Raw genomic sequence first — 23677 nt, forward strand, 5'->3', positions numbered from 1 at the left:
TAATTATTATGGAAATGAAAGCTCATATACGAAGAACACTTTATCCCAATAGCGCTGCTATAGTGTTATTTTTCCAAGCAGAGATACTTCAAAATAAAGCGCTCAAGCTCAACTCTTCTCTTTGGCGCAAGTCACTGAGCAGGAGGGAAATGGTAAGTTTGTTCTTTGACCAACAGGCGGCGCTACCCAGAATTTCCGAACGATTGCGAAAAAGCCAAAAATGTTGAAAAGCCCATAGGCAAATAAAACCGCGGGGGTACGGCCAACTGGCGCTTGCATCGGATTCAAGCAAGGGAGGCCACAGAAGTTTAGTGAGCGTCGGTGTGCGTAAAATGGCGGACGGTGACATTGATTTGTACGCCGATGATCTCGAGCAAGATTTTGCGCAGGTAATGCGAATAAAAAAAAAAACCATTATTACACTGAATAAAAACCTTAAAAGTACTTCCATTCTTGGTAATGGATTTGAACAATTGTTCGTAAACACCGGGTTTGTAAACAATTTAATAAAAAAAAAACGTTCGTTGAACTTGTCGGCGTCATGGTGGTGAGTCGATAACGCGATCGTCCGGGTGTAAAAAACGACAAGCACATACCGCTACGACTTAGCCTGCTTTAACCGATTTATTATTTGATGATTGATTACCGTTTGTAATTGAATCAATTTGTTTGGAAAATTAGCATGTTCATAAGTGCTTGCGGTTCTTCATTGTTGAGTTCTATCGATGTTGTATGTCGATATATTCATCGAAAGATGCGCGGTCAGAAAATCAAAATGGAGCTGAAGCTCTGAGTTACGCCGTTCAGCCCGTAAATTCTCACAAATTAGCTAATATTTACGAATCCTTGATATTCGACACTCAACACTGTCAAAAGTCAATCGTAACACTTGTCGGTCAATGAACAAATTTCTCTATTATAATTCAGCTTCCAGTTCGCTTTCGATCAATTTTTTCGTGATCGCGTACATGCTTTATTTATTGAAACTTCACTTTTTTTCCAAAATGCTTTTGGTAATTTTTAGTTAATGCAAATTTAATATTATCTAATTCCCGAATTGTTCATTTTTAGGACGAATTTGCGGGTGATGGCGTCGATCTTTACGACGACGTTATAGCTGCTCCTTCCGGAGGTAATGGTGGCACTGCTGGTGGAAACAGCGGTTCTATCGATGGAGATGCCACTTCCAACAACGAAGAAACAAATGGCAATGCTCCGTATCACCAATTGGGCAATAACATTCAACCCAATCAGATTGGCAGACGCCATCAACTTTATATCGGCAATCTAACTTGGGCAAGTCGCACATCAATTCTACAGTGCACCACGACCCTTCTGTATTAAAAAAATGACTTCTCATTCATGTCGATGCTTTTCTGTAATACCAAAGTTTTTTTCTGCAGAAACATTCTAGTTTCTCCTGTTAAATTTCAAGATTTCTCTTGAACCATTCTCCTATTAAGAGTATGGATCAGTCACCTAATCTCACTTGGAATTTTCGAAATCGAAATTCTTTGACACAGTTTGACCGTTGAAAAAAAAGCACTATCAGCTCATGCAGGGCAACAGCAAAAATGGGCTGGCATTTTTATTATTTTGATCGGGCGAATGGTGTAGAAAAATTTCCCTTTTAAAATTTGCAGTTATCCCTCTCACACTCACCGTTGCAATATACCGACTGATCCGTGCTCTCAAACTTTGTCATTGAAATTAAGATTATCATTTTCTTTGTGATCCAATATATAAAAACTTTTTTTTGGAGCTGAGTGAATAGAGCACAACGAGGTGATCGTTATGGTAGTGTTTGAATTTTCACTGTGAGAATGCAAGAAACCATGTTTATTTTTTGATAACTGGAGAATTCCATTCCAAGGAACTAAAGCTGGATGCACAATGAAAAATTCATCCCGAATGTATTCGAAGAAACCCAAAACGTGTTACATGAAAATTGGCAAAAAACCTTATGCATTCGGTTGAAAATTGCAAACTTCATAGGTGAATAAGTCTAAAACATTGCTGTGTTTATAGAAGAATCAATTTTTTGAATATGTCTGAAAAATTTAACTATTCATTACAGGAGCACAGAAATATTTCCTACATGATTGAACACAGTTATATTTAGTTAGATATTCCAAAATCCGTCAAAAATTAAAAAAAAAAATCATCTGAAATGTGACTTAATAACATCAATATTTTTATATCATAAGGTTTGCTTTTTTACCTTGAATTAGTAAAAATCGATCGAATGAATCTATAATTCTCTACAGTGGACAAGTGATCAGGACATCACAGATGCAGTACAGAGTATAGGTGTATCGGATTTCGTGGAAGTGAAATTTTTCGAGAACCGTGCGAACGGCCAGTCCAAAGGTTTCTGCGTAGTGTCGCTCGGCTCGGAACAAAGTATGAGGATGTGCATGGAAAGACTTCCTAAAAAGGATCTTCACGGACAGAATCCTGTCGTGACGTTTCCCACGAAACAAGCTTTGAATCAGGTGTGCAGAAAGAGCCAATAATTTGACAATTCTGCAACATTTAAGAAATTCAGAATGCTGATCTTGCTCTCATGTTTAAGCTAATTAATTATTCGTCTCTATGGCGGAACTAGCATTGCTAGAATGCAGTTATAAATTCTCAAATTTGTCAATGAAAAAAAAATGTAAAATCTAAAACTTTTTGAAAAGAAACCCCACAGCATTCGATGGAAGCAAACTTTAATAACATTTAAAAATGTTGTTCCCATCATTAAGACAATTTTTTTTACTAGTTTGAGTCGCAATGCAAGACAAGACCAGCTCCAGCCCCGCAACAGAGTCAGAGTCAGCGTCCTCACAATAATCCACATCAGCACCAACCGCCTTCGTCGCACGAACGCGGAATACACATCAATGTGAATCAACATATGCAACATTCACAACAAAATCACGGCCCTAGAATGATGATGGGTCCTCCTCAGGGTCCGCGACCGCAGAGATTGCCGCCTCCTGGAATGGGAGGACCTCAGGGACCTGGCGGACCAGGACAACAAGGGCCACCTCGGATGCACGGGCCACCGATGGGAGGGCCAGTGCCTCATCATTCGATTCCTGGCCATCCGAATCAAGGACCGCCACCACCTGGATATCAGCAGAGTCACTGGAACGGCCCACGACCAAATGGACCTCCTGGACCTCCGAGAGGACCAAACGGACCGGGTGGACCACCTCAACAAGGTCCACCAGGACCTGGGCCTGGGCAACACAGGCCACCTGGGATGGTGCGTGACCGAATGGTAAAATTTACATTAATAAAAAAAAAGCGACAAAGAAGTATCAACATTCGATGAATGTTGAAATTTGCATCGTTGGAATATAACAAAAATCGTTATATTGGTTGGTAATTTCCGAGGCTGTCAAACACGGTTCGTGATCGAATGGTAAACTTGTTATTGTTATAAAAACAAATCTAGAATGAGTTTTCAATTCCACAATTCGACTTCATCACTCCAATAGCATATTGTTTATACCGAATTTTTTTGAAGGTTTAAAACTCCAAAATTTGTTTTCAGAGTTTGCTAGATTATTAGAAACTAGAAATACGTAAATTGCAGAATTCAGATTTAATACTTGGCTTTTCATACTATAGCAATTCCACGGTGGGCCCCCTGGGCCACCTGGACAGGGACCTCCGCGTGGACCACCCGGACATCCGGGAGGACCACCTGGTGATCCAAGAGGAGCTCCACCTCGCCCTGACTGGAATCGACCGCCAGGTTTGTGCTTTTAAATTCTTAGACGTCCGTTTTAAATTTTTATGCCTGGTGACAGATCGAGTTTTCTGTAGGTTGTAACAAAGAACGCCCAATAGTTCATTACATAGATATACACTCTTGTTCAAAAGTTTGGATTCACCCGTCGAATATTCTGCCCACACTAAAAGTTCGATAGCTCGTTTAAAAATCAACGTAATCAAATTTAACAAACGTCATTTTAAAGAGGACAAACTGAGCTTTAATTTTTCGCTTCTCAAATTTGTTTACAATTGTTTTTTAGTTGGCACGCGAAATTGTGGCGTATTTCGAAAACTTTGGGGGTTCCGCAAAAATGTCAAGAGGGTAAAAAGTTGTGTTGATTTTTAATAAATTTGTTATAATTATTTCATATTTCATATTTGGAAATTTTTTGTTTTCAATCTTTTTAGCCAGGTTTCGAATGACAGTAACTCGAGAATTGTGGAGTTTGGCATAAAATGTCAAGAAAGAAAAGGTTTCAATTTATAATTTTGAACTCTGACATTTTTTCAAATTTTTTTATCAATTTTTTCAAAACAAGCGAGTTGCTTTTTATAGATTTTATCGCATATCATTACTATTGGAAAAATTATTCATTTGATCTCTTACCTTATTTACACCTGTTTTTCATCGAAAAAGCCACCTTTGGCTTTGAGGACTGCATTAACAAGCCGTGGCATTCGCTCGATTAATTTGTTGATTATGGCTTGATCCGAACTCGTCCAAGCATCTTAAAGCTTTCGCCACAAATCGCTGGTAGAAGAAGAACAGGTTGTTCTAACTTTCCGATCAAGCTCCTCCCACAACAGCTTGATCGGATTTAAGTTAGGAGATTGTGGTGGCTAAGTCATATTAACGATTGCTCCATTTTTTCTTCCATCTCCAAGTGTCCTCTCGACAGAGATGAGAAGTATGTCCGACCAAGGCAACAAACACGGGACCATCGGCCGCAGATTCGTAATGCAACAGGACAATTCTTGTTTTAAAAAAATTGACAAAAAATTTGAAAAAATGTCAGTGAATTCAAAATTATAAATTGAAACTTTTTCCCTCTTGAAATTTATCCCAAACCCCACAATTCTCGAGTTACTGTCAGTCGAGACTTAGCGAAAAGGACTGAAACCAAAAAATTTCCAAAAAAGAAATCTAAAATAATTAGAACAAGTTTATTATAAACCGACACAGCTTTTTACCCTCTTGACATTTTTTCGGAACCCCCAAAGTTTTCGAAATACGCCACAATTTCTGAAACTCCTCGTTTTTAACTAAAATTAAGATAACCGTGCGAAAAAAATTGAACGATATTTAAAAAAAAAACGGAAATGAAGCTTTTCCATCCCCTCCAAAGCTGTCGTGGAGAAAAGTAGAGAACAAAATCTCTACTAGCCCGTTTAGGCAGGCCAAAAATTTATAGAAAAATGGCGCTGTTTTAAAGCGCGTGCCAATTAAAAAAAAAATCGTAAACAAATTTAAGAAGCGGCAAATTAAAGCTCAATTTGTCCTTTTCAAAATCATGTTTACCCGCATAGACACCACAATGGTGCAAATTTGTACCCACGAAAATTTCACGTGTCTAGAACTTGAAAATTCCTTTCTTTGATTTAGTCATTTTTCTATCATAAAACTTTATTTTTCAATTTTTTTAATGATTGTAATCCATTACTAAGTAATGTTACCCCTAAAAAGTTTCGCTGTAAGATTAATTCCATGCATTTATGGATGAAATAAAAAGTTTTGAAAAGCCAAAGTGCAAATTTGCACTAGTGTGGTGAGTGTGTGACCTCAAAGGGAGTGTGGTGTCTACGGGTTAAGAGGATGGATCAGTCGGTATATCGCAACCGTGAATGCGAGAAAGATAACTGCTAATTTCGAAATCGAAATTTTTTGATACAGTTTAACCGATTAAAAAAAAGCTTTGTCAGCCGATTTTTGTCATCGTCCTGCGTAGGCTGACAGCGCTTTTTTTTAATCGGTCAAAATGTCGAAGAATTTCGATTTGGAAAATTTCAGGTGAGGTTAGTCGACTGATCCATATTCTTAAATTTGATTCCGTTGATTTTTGAACGGGAGTGTAAATTCCCACTTTAAGTGATTCTCAATACAAAAATGATGATCCAAAATCGTAAAACATTCAAAATTGAAAATCATTATAAATAACGACACTGATTTTACGAAGAGAAAATAATAAACTTTTTGTTGCTAAGGCATGCATCACGGACCGCAGGGACCACCATTCCCGCAGCATCAGCATATGCAAGGTCCTCAAGGACCGGGACAAGGTCCACCTCAAAGGGGACCACCTCCAGGCTCGATGGGTGGTGAGAATCGATTTTTTTTTGAGCTCGTTTTATCCCCTCGTAATCAGTAATTATTTTTGTTTATTTGTATTTTTTAATGTCGTACCATTGACAAGTACTACGTGGAGGACCTCAATTTGTAAAGTTAAATACGTCTTTTTCTTATTATAGTCCATAGAAATTTTCGTATTAGTTGATAAAATTGATAATCGCATATTTGCGAACAATTCACACTAAGAAAATTTGGGTCCTCTTCGGTTCCGTTGCATAGTTTACTACATTCTTAAACATATACCTCACCACTAAAATAACATTCGAGGAAGTTGTCTTCAACGTTTTATTAGGGACCACGGCTACTTGAGATAGTTACAGCAACTTGCGGTAATCAGTTTAGTAAATTTCCTCAATCATCGATAAATTCGACGAGTAAGAACGCAGTAACTGTCTCAAGGATTCAAATTTGAAGGGCTACTGACAATATTTGAGAACGCTTGTGGCGCTAATAATATAATTTCAATGCAAACGTTCCGAGCAGTAAATGTTTCGAAAATGCTGTCAAAAGTCCTGTTATATGATCACATTAAGTCGATTGTAATGATTTTTTCAAAAACAACAAACATCTGAATAATATTGTAGAAAGTGCATACTTGAAAATGCAATTATTATTCTTCGAGCGTAAAACAATCGAGTTTTACCCTGTTAAATTTATTCACTTTTTCCTCTTAGTTAGTGTAGACCGCATGTTCGTTGGCAGCTTATGTAATTATGACCTCACCGAGTCGTGGTATCGTTAACTTGTTTTTCTTTTTCTTTCAATCTTTTTTTTTTATCAAAATAAAAATGAATTTTTTCATGAAATTCAAAAGCACAAGCGTTACTTCAAACGATCTACCAGCAATGGTAGTATTGATGTGGTATCCCTTCAGGTATGTTGCCAGGTCCTGGCGGTCCACCACAAGGTCACGGTGGACCACCGCAAGGTCCACCGCAAGGACCTCCTGGAGGTCCTGCGCCTCACGTTAATCCGGCCTTCTTCCCGCAAGGTCCACCACATCAACATCCCGGTCAACATCCAGGCGGGCCGCCTGGTCCACCTGGACCACCGCATGGTCCGCCTCATGGCCCGCCTCATGGTCCTCCTCACGGACCCCCCCATGGACAACCCCATGGACCACCACACGCACCTCCTCATGGCTATGGTCCACCATCAGCCCAGGTGAGAGAGAATTACGCACGATCATTAAGGTTGTTTAGAAGAAGAATGGGGGTAACTTTCCTATGCTTATACATTGGGCGCCGTAGCTTCCCACCAGTATTTTTTTATTTACTCGATGCAAATGCCCAAATTAGCATTATCCGTATCCTTCATCACAGTTAACATGATATCTCGTCTTGTCTCATTTTTCAATGGTTTAACCTTCATTTAATTGAAAATGATAAAATCACGAACAATCGCGGCAATGTCGGGGCCCTTTTGTCGCCCGTGCTTGATAACGCAGGCTCGAGCCTGGCTCGTTACCGGCTGATGGCTGATGGCAACACAACCTCAAAAACATTTTGAACGGTGTCACTTGCTCTATATATTTTTGCAGACAAAAAAATGTTTGAATTACGGGATCGTGAATCGTGAGCAAAGTGAATGTGGAAAAATAAGTGTGTAACGGAAGTGGTTGAAGCAAAAACAAAATATTCGGAAACGCATCTCATCAACGTGTGATGATTTGACATCTGCAACCATAGCTCCTCCAAAAAAGTCGAAAATAACATTTGGGCGCAGAATAATTGACTTGGACGCGCTCTTTCAATCTAATGTACCCCCCCCCCCCCCTTCCTGCTGCCGCGACACTGCAGTGTTGCCACGCCTATCAGACACTCACTCGTTTGGAGTGAATTTTGACACGTTTTTCAATCTTTATCTCACTACATCTTCGAAGAAATTCTCCAAAGCCCAAAAATTTTGGTACTGGTTGACGCGGAATATTTCAGAGATTACGCCGTCATTTTTTCAATAAAAGTTCAATGGCATGTACAAATATATCATGAGTTTAGTAAGATTGCGCATGGCTCTGTCCATTAAAAGCTGTACTAATGCGCTCAAAAGTACGTAACTTTGCGATTTTTTTTCTCCGTAAATAAGCTCCGAATCAACTTGAATTTTGCAGGGATATTGCTTGAATATTCGACTACCTACTGCGTCAAGGTTGTTCAATACCAAAACCCGATTTCTGATGAAAATTTTGAAAAAAATATGTCGCGCAGAAAAATCTAACGAATCGATTAAAAAAAAAAAAGTAGTTCTACCGTTTAGTTTTTCACATATTGCAAGTTAAAGTTCTGTGGTTTCCCCATCTGAACACATGGTAGTCGTCAAACAAAAAATGTGAACCGAAATAACTCGAGAACGGTTCTGACGATTTTGATTTTAAAAAACACAGTGTTAGAGTATCTTCTGTAGAAAAAATTAAAAAAAAAAAAAAAACATGATCTACCATCTAGTTTTTGAGAAAAAAATTATTGTAATAAAAATCGTATGAGAATTTGAGTGGGAAAATTTCAAGGTTCGCGACAGGGCAACGCTGTCGAGTGAGACGGGCAATGATTATCACTAAAGTTTTTAGGACACTACGCTCATTTCAAACAGTTGTCTGTGTACAATGTTGTCACGATTGACGCGCTTCTAAGCGTTCATTTGTATGCTCGTATATGTGCATACGGCATGAAGATGTATTTCTTCTAAACAACCTTAAGTATGCAGTGCTTGACTGCGATAATGAGCCAATTTTTTGGGAATCTAAGAATGAAATTTATGAAAAAAAATCGGACGATTTTGCAGTTTTCTTTCGTAGTATTGAGAAAAAAAACTTATTTTTCATTGTCGAGTATTGAATGAAATTCGAATCGAATTTCGGCTGCTTTTTCATTGGTTATGACATTTTTTATTGTTTTCTTTTTTGTTTCGTTAGCCACCCTACGGTGCACCTGGACCTGATCATCGTGCCGAAGGTCCACCCCCTTTGACGGAACAGGAATTCGAAGAAATAATGGGTCGTAATCGAACCGTTTCATCATCCGCTATCGCCCGTGCGGTATCGGACGCTGCAGCGGGTGAATACGCTAGTGCCATAGAAACCTTGGTCACCGCGATATCACTCATCAAACAATCCAAGGTTGCGGCAGACGATCGATGTAAAATTTTGATAAGTTCCCTCCAAGATACGCTCAGGGGAGTGGAAACCAAGAGTTACGGTTCGGCCCGACGAGGTAAATGTATAAAAGATTTCCATTCATGAAAAAATCCTTCTACTTTGAAAATTGTAACGGAAAGAAACATACTCGCCTGAGTTTATTTTGCGTTTTTATAGATAGCAATAACACGAGTCAATTTTTAAACAATCCACACTTTACAAATTTTGAATATGTTTCTACGACGCACAAACAGCGATACTTCCGAATATTTAATTATTTCTGTCATAGTAATAATGTCACTGGGGTACGTTGAAACTGAGTTAAAAAACAATAGTTCGTTTAATCGAATTTTTAAAGCAGACGCACAAAACTATACTTTTGTTTACTATAGATTCAGAAAAATGAAAAAATGGCACAAACTGCTCGTGGAAAAATAAAGAAAAAAGAAATTGCCAGTAATACAGCCTAGAAGCTTTTGAATTTTGTTGAGAGAAATATATGTAAAACCATTCTACAAGATCATTGAACACGAATATCGAATAATTTTTTTTCTCATTATCGATGAAAATCAACTCTTGAAGTTTGAAAGACGAAATATATGAAAGTATCAGAGAAGCATCTAAAAATGAAATGATTCTGTCATCATCGTATAATCTCCTTTATATGTTGTCTTCCAGAACGTTCTCGCTCACGCGATAGAGAACGGAGTCACAGACGACGTCGAGAGCGGTCAAGAAGTCGTGATCGTGAATACAGGGAGCGCAGTCGGGAGCGTGATCGTGATAGAGACAGGGAACGTGATCGCGAAAGGGATCGTGATCGTGATCGCGAGCGTGAACGTTACTACAGCGAGCCGTATCCGAGGGAGAGATCACGCAGCAGGGAGCGGGATCGTGAACGTGAACGCGACAGGGAATATAGAGAGCGAAGCCGCGAAGAGAGGTAAGAAATACGTTCTAAGCTTCATCTCTTCATTCTAAACTTGACTATATGACATAGCAACGAAACGGTTATTGAAGAGGGTCGTTTCAAATTGATTAATTTTCGATGGGGCGAAATGATCTTTATGAAAATCGCCTTGAAGTACTCTACTCCGATATATTTTGGGCTGAATTGCGTATCATATCGGAATCGTGAACCAATGTCTTGCGCGCGAGTCTTCTTTATTGTTTTTTTTTTTTTTTTAAATTAATTTCCTGAATCATGTTTTATCGTGGAAGTAAGGCAGGAAAGACTCTCTTCGATCGTTTAGATAGAATAAGATCATCGAGATTGTACGATCATTATATACTGGAAATAACGTCAGAGCTTCATAATTAAGAAATGCGGTTTAGTCATAAGCTATTTGTCCTCATTGCGTAAAAGTGTTTAAGAAAATACAAAGATTTCTGATGAAGGAAATACGTTTGAACGTTTATTAGTCTTGATAATTTCAGGTCCACTTGAGGACTACTGTGAAGCATTGTTTTATTTTAAAATTTATATCATACGCTACGTACGAAAGAAGCTCCGCGCCACCGAATCGATGCAACATTCTATAAACGCAGAAAATATAATACACAAACAAACAATCGAATTCGTAATATACGAAATATGTAAATATCTAAATTTTGTGAAGCATCAAAGAATTTGTTATTTGCAAAACTCCAGCAGATCTGGTTATTAACTGCATCTATCGTTGCGAGAATTTTTCAAATAAAAATTCAAACCCTTTTCGAGCATCACTCGATATTTTAAGCACGATATTAAATCGTCTTCAAAAATATTATTCTTGTACGATGGACCATCAAAAGTTAAGATCGGTGATTTTTCCCTTCGAGAAACTGATGGATAAAAAATTTGTACAGAAAATCTAACGATTCGGTTTGAACGAGAGCAATTGAAACGTGAAACCAAAAATGTCTTGGAAAACTAAGTGAAACATTCGCTCTTATTTTTCGGGAATGTGCGTTCGTGTTGTTTTTTTTTTTTTGCTACTTTCCGATTTTCATTTCCGAGTCTAACTTTTAGTCCAAAATGTACATCTGAAGTGCGAGTTTAATCTTTCGTATCAGCTTCTTACCATCCAGAAAGATTAAATTCGCGAATATGCAAAAATAAACTAATTCGTCAATGCTCCAAAAAACAGTATCCGAAATTGTGATATCGAAGAAAAATACCACTTTTTTTTCTTCAAGTAATAAAAAAATTGTGTATTATATATAATGACTTCGAATCAATCGAAATGTTCACTGTTTCAATCGACTAAGTTTATGCTATTGTAATATTGGCGAAATTATGTCCGGATTATCATGTGCATTTCGCGAAGGCAAAGTGAACCATGGAACACATGATCAATGACAACATATCGTCATAATCATTGAAATGCCGAATTAACACGAGTTAATGTAACATTGAACGTGTAATTCTTGAAATGAGAATTCGTCAATAGAAGTCGTACCCCGATCAATGTTTTGTATGTACAATGTGGTCTGGTTCGAGACAAACTTGAAAATCTTTTTTTTCTGAATTGGTAGATTCATTTTTTTATCACCGTCTTCCAACGGAGCGTCGATTTTTTCAGACCCCATTGTATAGCCAGAATTTAATTTAGACATGAGTTATTCATGGTTGAGTGTTAAAAAACCGAAGTATTTGAGCGTAACAACAAAACTCATAACAAGATGTACATTTTTCATTAGTACGACGCGTCAGTCAGCCAGACCGAGAGTAAAGGAAGAGCCGCCTGAAACGGCTCCAGTATCGTCCGCCAAGCCGTCTAGGTAAATCACGTTTTTTTTCGTTGTCCTATATTTAAGATAGTAAAAATTCTCGCACAGAAAACGAGAGGATGAGGAGGCCGGTGAATATTAATAACACTACGAATGCGTTCGATACTTTTTCCTTTTTCCCTTAACACTAGATTTGGGGAAGAGTGTCAGTGTGACGTACTTCCAATGGGAAAACGAAGCTTTCCTATCGAGCGGCGTAAATCTACTGTTAAATAATTGCATAAGAAATATGAAAATTAATGAATTATGTATAATTTCACTTGCACTACTAATTAACGGAAATACGACATTTTTGTGACATGAAAAATATTTTCATGAACAATGTATTGGGATAATATTATCCATCGAAAAAACAATCATCACACTCTAGTGAATTTTGATAATTTTAATCACAAGTCACGCACCCATTTATGTAATGACGAATATTTTTTGTACCTCAATTCACAAGCAATGTTTTGTTTTCTTTTTCCGTTGTTGTTTATTTTCCTTCTTTCTTCATTCGTCATGCAAATATTGTGGAATTTCAATCATACAGAGTCGTATATAAAATAAATAAAAAAAAAAGCGAAGTAAAGATGTAAACGTTGTAGTAAGATAATGGGCTCACGTGTACTGTGTAGGTATTATGACGATCGCTACAGAGAACGCGAACGAGAGAGAGACCGAGAGCGTGAAACCAGCAGAAGACCAGCCGAAAGGGAGAGAGAACCAGAACGCGAACGTGAAAGAGAACGTGAACGGGATCGTCGCGACGAGAGAGGAGATTCATCGCATCGTTCCAGACATTAGAAGACAGAGACGGAATAAAAAATAGCAAGGGGAGAGTAACAAAATAAATGCCACGAAAGAAAAAACAAATTAGAAAACGAAAACTGACGTCGCATCTTGACCCAAAAATGACGATCGCACCGTGCAAGAAATTAGAACATGGGTTCCATGTATCTTTTTTTCGTTCGAAACCAATGGGCGATTCATTCTCCTTCATCTTCGTGATCAACCGCATTTTTTTCTCGGACTGTTGCAACGACTAATGAAATAACAATTTAACACCGACTGAACAGTGTTAGATGTATAATGAAGTTTTATCAAAACCCTCGTTTTCAAACACTTCATCGAAGGCTGACAACCGAATGAATTCACCACTTCGCTTTATCTACGGCGAATTGAAAACTTTGTTTAGAGCCTTTAAAGTTTCTTTTCCTTTTTTTTTCGTTTTTTTATTGCTTTTCCAATTTGCCACAATGGGTTTTTCTTCGACACACTATATACATACGATAACTATAATTTACATGTATACATATATATATATATGTATCAGCTCTGTAGTTGAGAAAACGTTGACATAGATTTAACAAGGAAAAAACTAAAAAGATGAAATTCGGCTGATCATACTTTTTTTTTAGTAGCCAACCGACAATGACGATAATTGACTATGTGTGTGGTTTTACAAATTGAGTATATGTATGTCGGAAATATTTAGTGAGGGACGAGGGAGGGAAAGGACAGAAGAAACACGAAAACAGAAAGAACAACCGTGCAAGATATCAAGAACGAAGTATAACGGAAAATCTAAACGAGAACGAAAATAACAATATCGAAAATATAATGCGGGATTTTAAGGAACAACTAGATTTCATGCTACTTTACGTCGGACACCTCAAGAGGAATGAAAAAGTCATCAATATGAATTTCAACGATCTTCTAGCAACACGTCGAAGCAAGATTGTATCTTAATACTATAATACATATAAAAAAAGAAAAAAATATTCGCTTTCCAAATATACATGATAAACATGTCTTTACTTTTTTGATCTGTGCACATGGTATCCTGGAAATTGTTAATTTTTTCATATACACTAGGCAATTGATATTTATTATCAATCTCGTTTTATACGAGAGTTGAAATAATTGTTTTGAAAAAGAAGCAAAAACAAAATCATGAAAGGTCGAACACGACCCGGTCCCGTGAAATGTGTTATGATTTAGATGTATGAAAAGTTGTAGAAAATCGTGCGAATATGCGTGTGCTCAACCGCACAAAACGGGAGCGTGCATCAACGTGAGTCGTATCGTGCAATCTCGAGTACTATCAGCGACCGAAAAAAAATCATTCGTGTGTCTTCGCTCAATGAGTTCCGACAGTCCAAAAAATTGATGATTTTGCATTCAATTTTTCAGTACTATCAATTGAAAAAATTTACCATTATTATCATTAATATTTAATTTCGGTCATTACCTTTTTTTTTCTTTCAAATCGCTGATCATGATCGAATGACATTCGCTTGAATCCAAACATTCTCGAGAGAAGGTGAAAAAAATATTTTTGATTCTTCAATAACTTATTAAAAATGATATTTCGAGATCGCACGGACTAGCGAATAAAATGAAGAAAAAATCCTCATTAACTTCAAATCTCGCCGTTGAAATTTTCTCGTTCGTCAATACTGCCCATATTTATTGGATGCAGTGCACACATCTATCATTCATAAGACACGCTGCACAGAGCTGTAGTTTTGTATCGACTTCGTGAGAATCGGGCGTTCCAAAATATTAATATTTATAAACACGCAATGTTACCAAGAATAGAATGAAAAAAAAAAAAAAAAAACAAATAATAACGGTAACCTAATGGACACTCCATTCTCACAAAGTACTTTGCGAATTGTAGTTATATCCTGTAGTATGTCCAATCAAAATTATCCCGATTCCTCGTTTCATAACTCAAGCAAGTACAAGTTGATTACTGCATGCATTTATGAAAATATCAGATAAAAGGCGAAGTTGATGAGAAACCGGCTCAAAATTAGGTCTATTTACCAAAGTTATGTTCAATCAGAAACGACCTACTTTTACACACTCATTCTATCAAACGTTTGTGATCTCTCATCTGAAAATGCAGATACGAATACGACAATTCATGACAAAAAAATGTAAAAGTCATAACCATATAACTGGAAAAGCTACAAAAACTGGCAGCTTTTAGAAATTTTACTTGTTCAATTTCGTAAAAACGTTGATCTACGGAATATTTAATTCCCTGGAACTTTTCATTTTTATATTTTTTCTCGTGCCAAAAACAAAATATTTTTTTAATATCACGCTTTTTGAAAACGAAATATTCGACAAATCAATGCGAAATATTCTCAGAGCCAAAACATGTTATCGATATCCGTAAAATGCGTTTTATATTTTTCTAAAACATCGACGAATCTTTGTAACATAAGATTCGTTTGGCTTGTTGTCCTGGATTAATGCGTACGGACGTACGGGGTAAGTTTTATATCGTACATGCTGAAGTATTTTACTCTTAATTATCTCTGTATTTCATGTAATAGCTCGTAAGACAAGCGTAGTATGATACTGCATTATATATTTCATTTTTAGTTTATGTCGGTATACATCATAATGATTAAAACTCATCGGTGAACCGTTCCAAAGCGGAGTAAAACCTTGAGAGAAGAATAATGTGGTATCATACTGTTATTCTTTGTGATTGCCGATCGGTATTTAAGGCTGTTGAACGATAGTCGAGCGTTGAGCTAATTTTAGGGAAGGAATTACTTTTTATTTCCTTTTTGTGTTTATTGAATTTTGGAAAAATCAAAGTTCCTGGTTTACATTCGTTCCAAAATATTATATAATACGTAAGAAGTGACAATTTTTTTTGTTTATTCATTTGCTCAATTTTATATTCGATTTTCATACGGTGTATATATAAAATAGCTTCGATAACCACAACGAGTAAATGTACGTTTTTTTCTCATTCAAAAACGTTGAAACGAAATTGGAAAACAGGAAAGAAAACACATTTGAAAAACCGTTGATGTTTCAAAAATTGGTGTTAAGGACATCGAATCGCTTCTTACTCATCTCGTAGATTTATTTTACGTTTTCATTTTGCTATTATGTGAGTGAAATTCGATGTTTTATCACATTTACCGATGTATGATTTATATTTTATTTTTCCACTTTCCGCCATTTCAGCCGCGAGCGTTTTCTAAACAATCGTTATAACGAAAAAAAACATAGGTATTATTCTAGTCAATATCTAAATTTATATACAGTAATATTCTTGCTTCGTCATGCATATATCGCTGTGTTTTTCTGTGATCGAACTTGTATTTTATAAGACTGAAAAGTACAAATCTAGACCGATTCTAACCTGCCGTAACGTGCGTGCGATATTTAACTCATATTCGACCATAGAATTTTCTTCGAATAATACTTCCGAGAAAAAATTATTATTTTTTGTAATCGCTTAATATAAAGTATTTCAATGTAGATCTAAAAATTTATTCAGTTGAAACGATAAAAAGAAAAATTGTTTTTGATGCCTTTTATCAGTCACGGAAGTGCGAGGAAAATTATTGAAAAGCTTACTCTTATATTTTCCGAGACTCTTGATATTTTTTTAAAAAAAGTAACATTTGAACGTAATCATTGAACGAGAGAATAAGGGAAATCCTTGAGAACAAGAATTATAAATAACGTGAGAGTACAGTGAAATGGAATACGAGATATAAAAAGATTTCTCTTTTTCGAATTATTATTATTATTATTATTATACATATATAGAAATACAAAGACGTCTCATTGATTTTACAACTAGAAACGAACGTGAGTAAAATGTTCATGGCACGAGTACTGGCGAGTAAATTTGGGGTCTATTAGCTGTGATAATAGTTATAATGTTCATACGATTTTAAGACTGACTTTCGTTGATCGGGAGACGATCAATATTTTCGTAGATTCTTTTATTGATCTGGCGACCAATTAACAGTATTCAATAATATTTTTTTCTCTTGTTACTATAATCGTACACTCCGAGCTATGATTAACCGAAAATAAATATATCGTGTAAGGTAAGTGTCGGAAAAGACTGGAAATTCTTGTGATCTCGTGTTATTTAATTGATATATTTTTTTTCACAAAACACCTTTATACGCATATGTACCGTTTGAATACAATTTTTTTGACGAATAATTAAAGCGAAAAAAAACAGGATAAAAAATTGCTCGACAGTAATAATTACACAGCTCCGAAATTATATCGACTTGGAAGCGAAACCTTGCTTGCCGCGCGTACCTTACATCATAATCAATACATTTGTACTCACCGGATAAATTATTCTACAATTTTTTTTTATATACGCAAAAATACACTGCGACCACAAGAAAATTGATTTTGAAAGGAAACGATACTTTCTGTGAAAAAAAAAACTTTAAAAACGCGTTTTTACTATAATCCGAAATTTAATAAGCGATCCGAAGGCTTGAAACACTCATTACGATGTGCTGCAGGTCGTAAAGGAAAATGGTCAAAAATTTTTTTGTGTTTATCGACGACTTGGTTTATTTTTAATTTATTATAAAATCATGTTTTATTTAAAGTTCTTTGTATTTCCACTGGAAGACAAAATTCAATTGAAGTGTGAAAATAAGTTCTTTTATTTTTATTGTGATGAAACGGAATTTGTAGCACTCATTACAGTGGAAATTGAATAAAGAATGATCAATAATCTCTTTTTTATTTATTAAGGAATTGATTCATTATTAATTATTTCTGAAATATAATCTTGACTTCAGCTTCATCGTATTTTCAGTACAATGCAAAATTCAACTGAAATGTAGATGACATGTCTATTTTGATCGTAATACAAGTTTCAAAAATTCGATGGAGAGAGTTAGAAAAATTTGACCGATTTATTAAATTTAATCGTACAAGGATATGTTTATAATTTTGCAAGTTCTAATACTCGGCGCCTTATTATTCTTATTGACGTGATAAGTTTGAATGAACAAATTTGACTTTGGTATTCCATCGAATGATAGACGCGCTAAATATTTTCGTATCATTTTTTACCAATTCGTTATTCTATACTATATAAATCCATATTTTACAAGTTCATAACCAGATAAGTTAAAGTCTTTCAGGACGAAGTTTAGGTGTTCCAATAAATAAAATGTTATTTTTCCAACTATACGAGCAAGAACTGTGTCTTTTAACAATTAACGTAAAGATGATACGAGTAAAAAGTACGAAGTCACTCTTAAACGAGCAGTTTTATCGAATGAAATAAAAAGATTTTGATTAAATATTATCAGCAAGTACAAACAGTGTAAAAAAAATAAAAATTGATTATTAAAAAACTATATTAATATTTGTTCTAAAAAGCATTGTAAAAAAATTGTCATTACTAATGCGATCTTCAAACCATCCATACAATTGAGATTCTTATTTTCTTCCATCCAACCATCAACAAAATTACCCTTCAGTTATCGATTTTCATAAACTTCAATAAGAATATGCGTGCAAAACATTCTCAAATATAAGAGTAGTCTAATTAAAGTATTTCGAAATTCCATTAACTTTCCGTTACTCTACGGTTCTAATCGCTATTTGTTCGACAAATTATAGCGAACTGCATAAATGTTGGCACAGATAGAGAAGAAAAAGTACGTTAGAATTCTCATCAAATATCAGAAGTACAAAATGAGGAGAATTCATTTGGCACAAACTGTTTTTGTACCTTGACACGCTATAGAATGTGACTATCAATTTCACAATGTACAACTATAAAACAGCAAGAATAACGGCGAAAACATTTTTACAAATGGTAATAAAATCAGTCGGTGAAGATTCTTAATTCGGTGGATAACTTCTGTCCATGCGCTGAATGTTATGCTCTTAATTCGCTTCTGTATTCGGTATATTGTACGAGTGGCTGTATTTTTTTTAGTTTTATCGAATTTTATATCTTTAATGAATTACTAGTGGAGATTACACCTCGAAAGTTTTCTTTGAATGAGACAACTGACATGGTAAACGTGGCCGCATGGGAATAATGAAATTCCGTTATCTCCTAGCAAAATAGGCGTTTGTAATGAGAGCGTACAACATGGACAGATCAATGATTTCGCGAGAAATCGTCGACCCCAGTGATGGGGACCCCCGCCAAATATATTTCTCTCTACTGGCCTCTCCAAATCTTTTTCAATTGATTCTAGCAATTGTTCCTGGATCTGTAAAATTTTAAGAGCAACAATTTTAATTGTGGAACGTCGATTAATGCAATCGAATGTTTACATAAGACAGTACTTCTTTTTAAGGAATATTAAGCCAATCTCTACTTTCATAATTTATTGCGAATCATTTTTTCTGTACTAAATCTCGAGGAAGTTACGCTAATTTTTTCAGAAATATTTGAGACTATTTTTATTCAAATTACTAAATCCGAATTAGATTGGGCAGAATTTAAACGAAGTTTATGATTATTATTTTGAAATTCTGAGAAAAAAAATCTACAAAGAAATTCGTCGGAGAAATCGACGAAACAAATTCAACTGGCAGAGGAAAATCACTTGATATTTTATCATACGATTTATGTTTTTAAAGAATTCGTTAACAACTCGATGAGTATTAACATTTGTAAATTTTTAGGACTGGTTTTATATTATTTTTTGTGAACGCCTAGTACTGCTTTTTTTTCATTTTTCCATAGAACGATCGGCATTTATGCAAAATATGTTTGAATTATTGACTAAAATGGAAGAGCAAGATACCTTTGGAGAACACATGGCTCCGTATTCCTGATTTCCCGGAGTATTTTTATCAAAATTCACAGAAAGCTCGAGTCCATGATGATCCAGAATTTTAGTAAATATGAGCGATTGAAAAATGCTGCGAATGAGAAAAAAACAAGACGGGTGATTGAGAATTATTTTGTACTGTTAATATACGAATAAAAGATAATTTTGAAACGAAATTGACTCGTACCTCTTGTCCAGTTTGACATTTGGCAGAACGGTTTCAATGAGTACAAGAAAAGTCATGGCCGACGAAGTGCCTTCGCGTTTCATGAGTTCTCGGGCGACTTCGCTCCAATTGATTTCCATTTTATTCCGAGTACGTAAATTTTCGTCCTCTTTCCCACAGCAAGGACAAATTCCTGATTCCATGTCTCTAATGCATCTAACAGCAATTTCCCACTGTCTGACATCGAGCATTGGCAATATCGTTGACAAAACGACATTGTCTCTCGTACAAAGGCACATACAAAGAATATCGTCTATGATCGTGAAATCGACAATGGACATTGGTAAATAATATCGCCACATAAAAGTAACGTTGTTACATAATTTGATGCAATCTTCGCGTTTAGCATCGTTAAAAAATTTATCTAACAACGTTTTACCAATTTCCAAAAACTTTGGCTCTTGCGGAGTTTTGTTCGGATAAATAAATCCGCAGGTGCATTCAGTCATGCACGAAATATTAACATCGAGGAATGACTTGACTACTTCATTCACGATATTCTCATTTTTAGTATTATACAATACTTCTATCGTTATGTTGTCCAATAATATATGGTAATAATGCCTCTGCGTCGAACGTAAAATTTCGTAAAGAAAATCTTTGAGCTTTTCCACTCTGACGTAATTCTCTCTTATTTCACTCATAGTTTTTCTTACGTTTATTATAATATCTTCCATTTCAATATCGCTCATTACTGGCTTCAAGCTATTGATCAATACGTAAACGGGATTCAGTTCCGTTTGTATTTTTAAAGTTGTCTCATCAATTTCGTCAGGATGTGTTTCGTTGAGAGTAGACTCAAGGAGGTCTTTTGATAAAGCCTCATGTCCGTTGGACGATTCAATATTGATATTCATAGCAGACATGAGATTGAGACACTTTTCAGTATCTTTTGCAGTGTTCTTCTTCGCCTCATTCGAGTGTTGTTGATTTTTCACGAAATTCTCGCTGATAACAGGATCCAAATCATCTGTTGTCATGAGAGCGATTTCATCAGACTCGAATTTTTCATCCTTTCGAAAATTGTCCCGTTCGTTGATACCATTTTTCTTCAAATATGTATCGAAATTCTGTTTTTCGTCAGAACGAAGTTTTCCCGAATTTACGACAACAATGCCCGAGTTCAATTTAATTGGTTGGGAGTTTAAATTGGATTGTATCAACGAAATGATCGGTACCAAGATCGACGAAATTTCGTAGTGTTCGCAGGCTGAATTAATCGTTCCTTCTCCATCCTCGTTCGATAAACGTGCCGAATATTTTTTACCAATTGTGCTGTTGTTTAGAAATTCGGGCTTCAAAGCCTTGCAAGCGCGCAAACATTCGATGTAATTTTTTTCCTCGTAGCATTTAAGAATCAGGGTTTCGGGTGTTGCCAATCTCAAACAATGAAATGATCCGCTTTCGCGCATTAAATATATTCTATCATCGATCGTACGTGCTGTAGTAATATTTGTATACTCATTGTTCCACAGTATTACTGCTGCATTTGTAGGATCAATCACGTAAATCGAGCCTGAAGTGTGAGTCAGTAAATATTTGCCGCAGAGAACATAAAGATGCGAGAAGTTGGGGCTCGTTGATTGGGGAATCCAATTTTGTTCAATTTGACGATTTTTCAAAACTTTATTTACGCCCGTACGATAAACTGGCGATGGAGGGATCGCAAGTGCTTCTTTAAATTGATGAGTTTTTATCACCGTTCCATTATTCATTACTTCCCACAATCGACAGCCTGGACGAGCACAATATATTTTCGTTCCCTTATTTTCTTCAGATTCACCGTTCGTTTCCATCATTGTATTTATCACAGTTTCCTCTCTGTCTTTCTCACTTTTTTTCGATACTTTCAACTTTGTCTCACTCTCTCCAGATTTAACCGAAAAGAAACAAGCCCCAAATTCACCATCTCGTGCTTTGTTTCCTATTTGCTTGAACTGCTCCTGCGCTGTATCGCAAATGTAACATCGTGTCATCGTTGAAACGAGCAAGTGATGACCCGAAAATTCCATCTGCACTATCGTCGAATCAAGATGCATTAAAGCGCACGAAGGAGCTTGGAACATTCCGTTTACCTAGAGAAAAAGAAAAACCCTTCGTTAAATGCCAATGACCAACTTCAATGAAACTTCAAACGGACATTGGAACATAGAATTAACACTAGAATAATAATATAAGTTACGCTAAAAATGGAGAGAAGCATAGTTGATATTTTTCCAATTCCATCGCCTATATAAATCTCCGAACTATTGTTATTCCAGCAGAGGCTTGTCACCATTTCACCAAGATGCTCACTCGATAGAGCCAAAAGTTTGACAGTGGGCTTTATTCCAATCAAACAAACGCTTCCGCGTTTTGTGGCAAGCGCAATAGTTTTTTCGTCTGGTGATATAACCACACAAGAAACTGGCCCTTCCTAGATAGAATAATTAATTGAAAAAAAAGATTAGAAAACCAAATGATATTGAGAGGATTATAAAAACACTAAAGCTTCAATTCATGGGTTCAATATCAAATTTCTTTTTTTGTTAATGCAAAATCATTGTACAAATATGACGCTGAAGTTTCCAAGGTTGGAGTCCAACGAAATGATCGAAAAAAACTCTCCAATAATTCCAGTAATTCTCTTATTTTGTTCCCTGCCAAATTTGCGATTCGTAGTTTTTCAAGCTGCACCAACGATTCGTGAAATAAAAAATCGGTGAATTACAAACGTTTTTTTCGTTCATTTCGTTGGACTCCAACGTTGGAAACTTCAGCGTCGTTGTACAAATCAATTTTAGATAAAATAAACAAAAATTTCAATTGTACTCCAGTGAAAACTTTAATTTAGTCCATTGCTCACCGATAAGGGAATCAATTGTTGGAATGTACATGGTTCACGGATAAATAAATAAAGGCTCCCACTGGTGGATCCAAGAACTATGTAATTTGTGGAAACATTGATGCACGTGTACTGTATAAAAAATATATATATATTTACATATTTATAATAAATTGATATTTATTAAAAACATACAACATGAACATTCCAAAAAGCAGATGTTCGAAAATAACAATCGATATGCTCTTTCAACTTTGACATTTTTTATTTTGTTTCAACGAATGAATGTTTTCTTAATTTTTCTACCTTAATACGTTGAGTGGCTGCTATAGGTTTATGTAAAGGCGAATTAATTTCCTCGCATTCTGACAAAATCATCAGACCTTGCATATTCTCCTCCGTCAGCTGGTGCTTTCGCAAAATTGACGGGGGTCGTTCGATATAAAGGAACGCGAGTAACGAGTTCGACAATAAACTGCGTGATTCCCCTCGTTTTAGTGCCAATAATAGACTGCATTGATACACCAAGAGTTCAATGCCATGCGTCAACGATGGACCGAAACTAATATATTCGCATTGTAAACTAACTTATCCCAATGAAACACTGGCATACACTTGAATCGTAATCGCGAATGGAAATTTACCACCCGCTGTCCTATTTCGTAATATTGCGGATTTTAGGCGACCACTGCGCGATCTGTGGTCGATTCAGTCAACTTTCTGTACAATTGGTTTCCAAACACTCGGCGCCCTCGCAACAGCAGCAGTCTATGCATTATACGTATAATTTTTGTAACAATTCCAAGAAAATTCTATTTTATTTATTGTTTTTTTTTCTCCATTCTTTAACTTGCATAATCGAACGATACGTTAGACATCTCAGTTAAATATAAAGGTCGAATCGATTGATCTTTTTTCTTGCACGATAAGTTTTCATTTCTTCTTTTTACAGAAATTTATGCCCAAATTTTCATTATTCGTTATGTTTCCTTATGGATTTTTTTTCTTATTTTTG

General features: G+C 35.9%; 2 protein-coding genes across 6 annotated transcripts; one reads left to right on the plus strand and one right to left on the minus strand.

Moving 5' to 3' along the window:
• The first annotated feature begins 266 nt into the window (after nucleotides 1–266).
• Cpsf6 (cleavage and polyadenylation specificity factor subunit 6) lies at nucleotides 267–13821 on the plus strand. Of its 5 annotated transcripts, none has more exons than XM_043413538.1 (11): nucleotides 267–389; nucleotides 1072–1296; nucleotides 2268–2495; nucleotides 2768–3271; nucleotides 3625–3751; nucleotides 5974–6087; nucleotides 6993–7282; nucleotides 9030–9327; nucleotides 9930–10194; nucleotides 11934–12014; nucleotides 12644–13821. In XM_043413538.1, the coding sequence occupies exons 1-11, from the start codon at nucleotides 333–335 to the stop codon at nucleotides 12810–12812; spliced, it is 2358 nt and encodes a 785-aa protein (XP_043269473.1). In that variant the 5' UTR covers nucleotides 267–332; the 3' UTR covers nucleotides 12813–13821. The 5 variants fall into 5 exon arrangements, with proteins under 5 accessions (XP_043269473.1, XP_043269478.1, XP_043269474.1 ...); XM_043413543.1 differs by having other exon boundaries at nucleotides 318–389; nucleotides 7110–7282; XM_043413539.1 differs by having other exon boundaries at nucleotides 318–389; nucleotides 2768–3256.
• A 3880-nt stretch (nucleotides 13822–17701) lies between these two features.
• On the minus strand, nucleotides 17702–23294 carry pink (WD40 repeat domain-containing protein pink). The gene is made up of 6 exons (XM_043413537.1): nucleotides 22969–23294; nucleotides 22684–22794; nucleotides 22021–22254; nucleotides 19800–21913; nucleotides 19586–19703; nucleotides 17702–19045 (listed from the first exon to the last, which is right to left on the minus strand). Exons 1-6 carry the CDS (start codon nucleotides 23050–23052, stop codon nucleotides 18794–18796), a joined length of 2913 nt encoding a protein of 970 aa, XP_043269472.1. The 5' UTR covers nucleotides 23053–23294; the 3' UTR covers nucleotides 17702–18793.
• Nucleotides 23295–23677: the final 383 nt, after the last annotated feature.

Source organism: Venturia canescens, chromosome 2, assembly GCF_019457755.1.
Source record: "Venturia canescens isolate UGA chromosome 2, ASM1945775v1, whole genome shotgun sequence".
In the NCBI taxonomy this organism is placed as follows: Eukaryota; Metazoa; Arthropoda; class Insecta; order Hymenoptera; family Ichneumonidae; genus Venturia; species Venturia canescens.

What these genes read in the sequence shown, in the direction of transcription:
- Cpsf6 (XM_043413538.1), top strand. Translation starts at nt 333, where the DNA reads ATGGCGGACGGTGACATTGATTTGTACGCCGATGATCTCGAGCAAGAT. An exon ending in TCGAGCAAGATTTTGCGCAG is followed by an intron (nt 390 to 1,071) that starts GTAATGCGAATA and finishes GTTCATTTTTAG; the next exon opens with GACGAATTTGCGGGTGATGG. An exon ending in ATGGTCCACCATCAGCCCAG is followed by an intron (nt 7,283 to 9,029) that starts GTGAGAGAGAAT and finishes TTGTTTCGTTAG; the next exon opens with CCACCCTACGGTGCACCTGG.
- pink (XM_043413537.1), bottom strand. Translation starts at nt 23,052, where the DNA reads ATGCAAGGTCTGATGATTTTGTCAGAATGCGAGGAAATTAATTCGCCT. An exon ending in AACAATTGATTCCCTTATCG is followed by an intron (nt 22,255 to 22,683) that starts GTGAGCAATGGA and finishes TATTCTATCTAG; the next exon opens with GAAGGGCCAGTTTCTTGTGT. An exon ending in TGCTTCTCTCCATTTTTAGC is followed by an intron (nt 21,914 to 22,020) that starts GTAACTTATATT and finishes CTTTTTCTCTAG; the next exon opens with GTAAACGGAATGTTCCAAGC.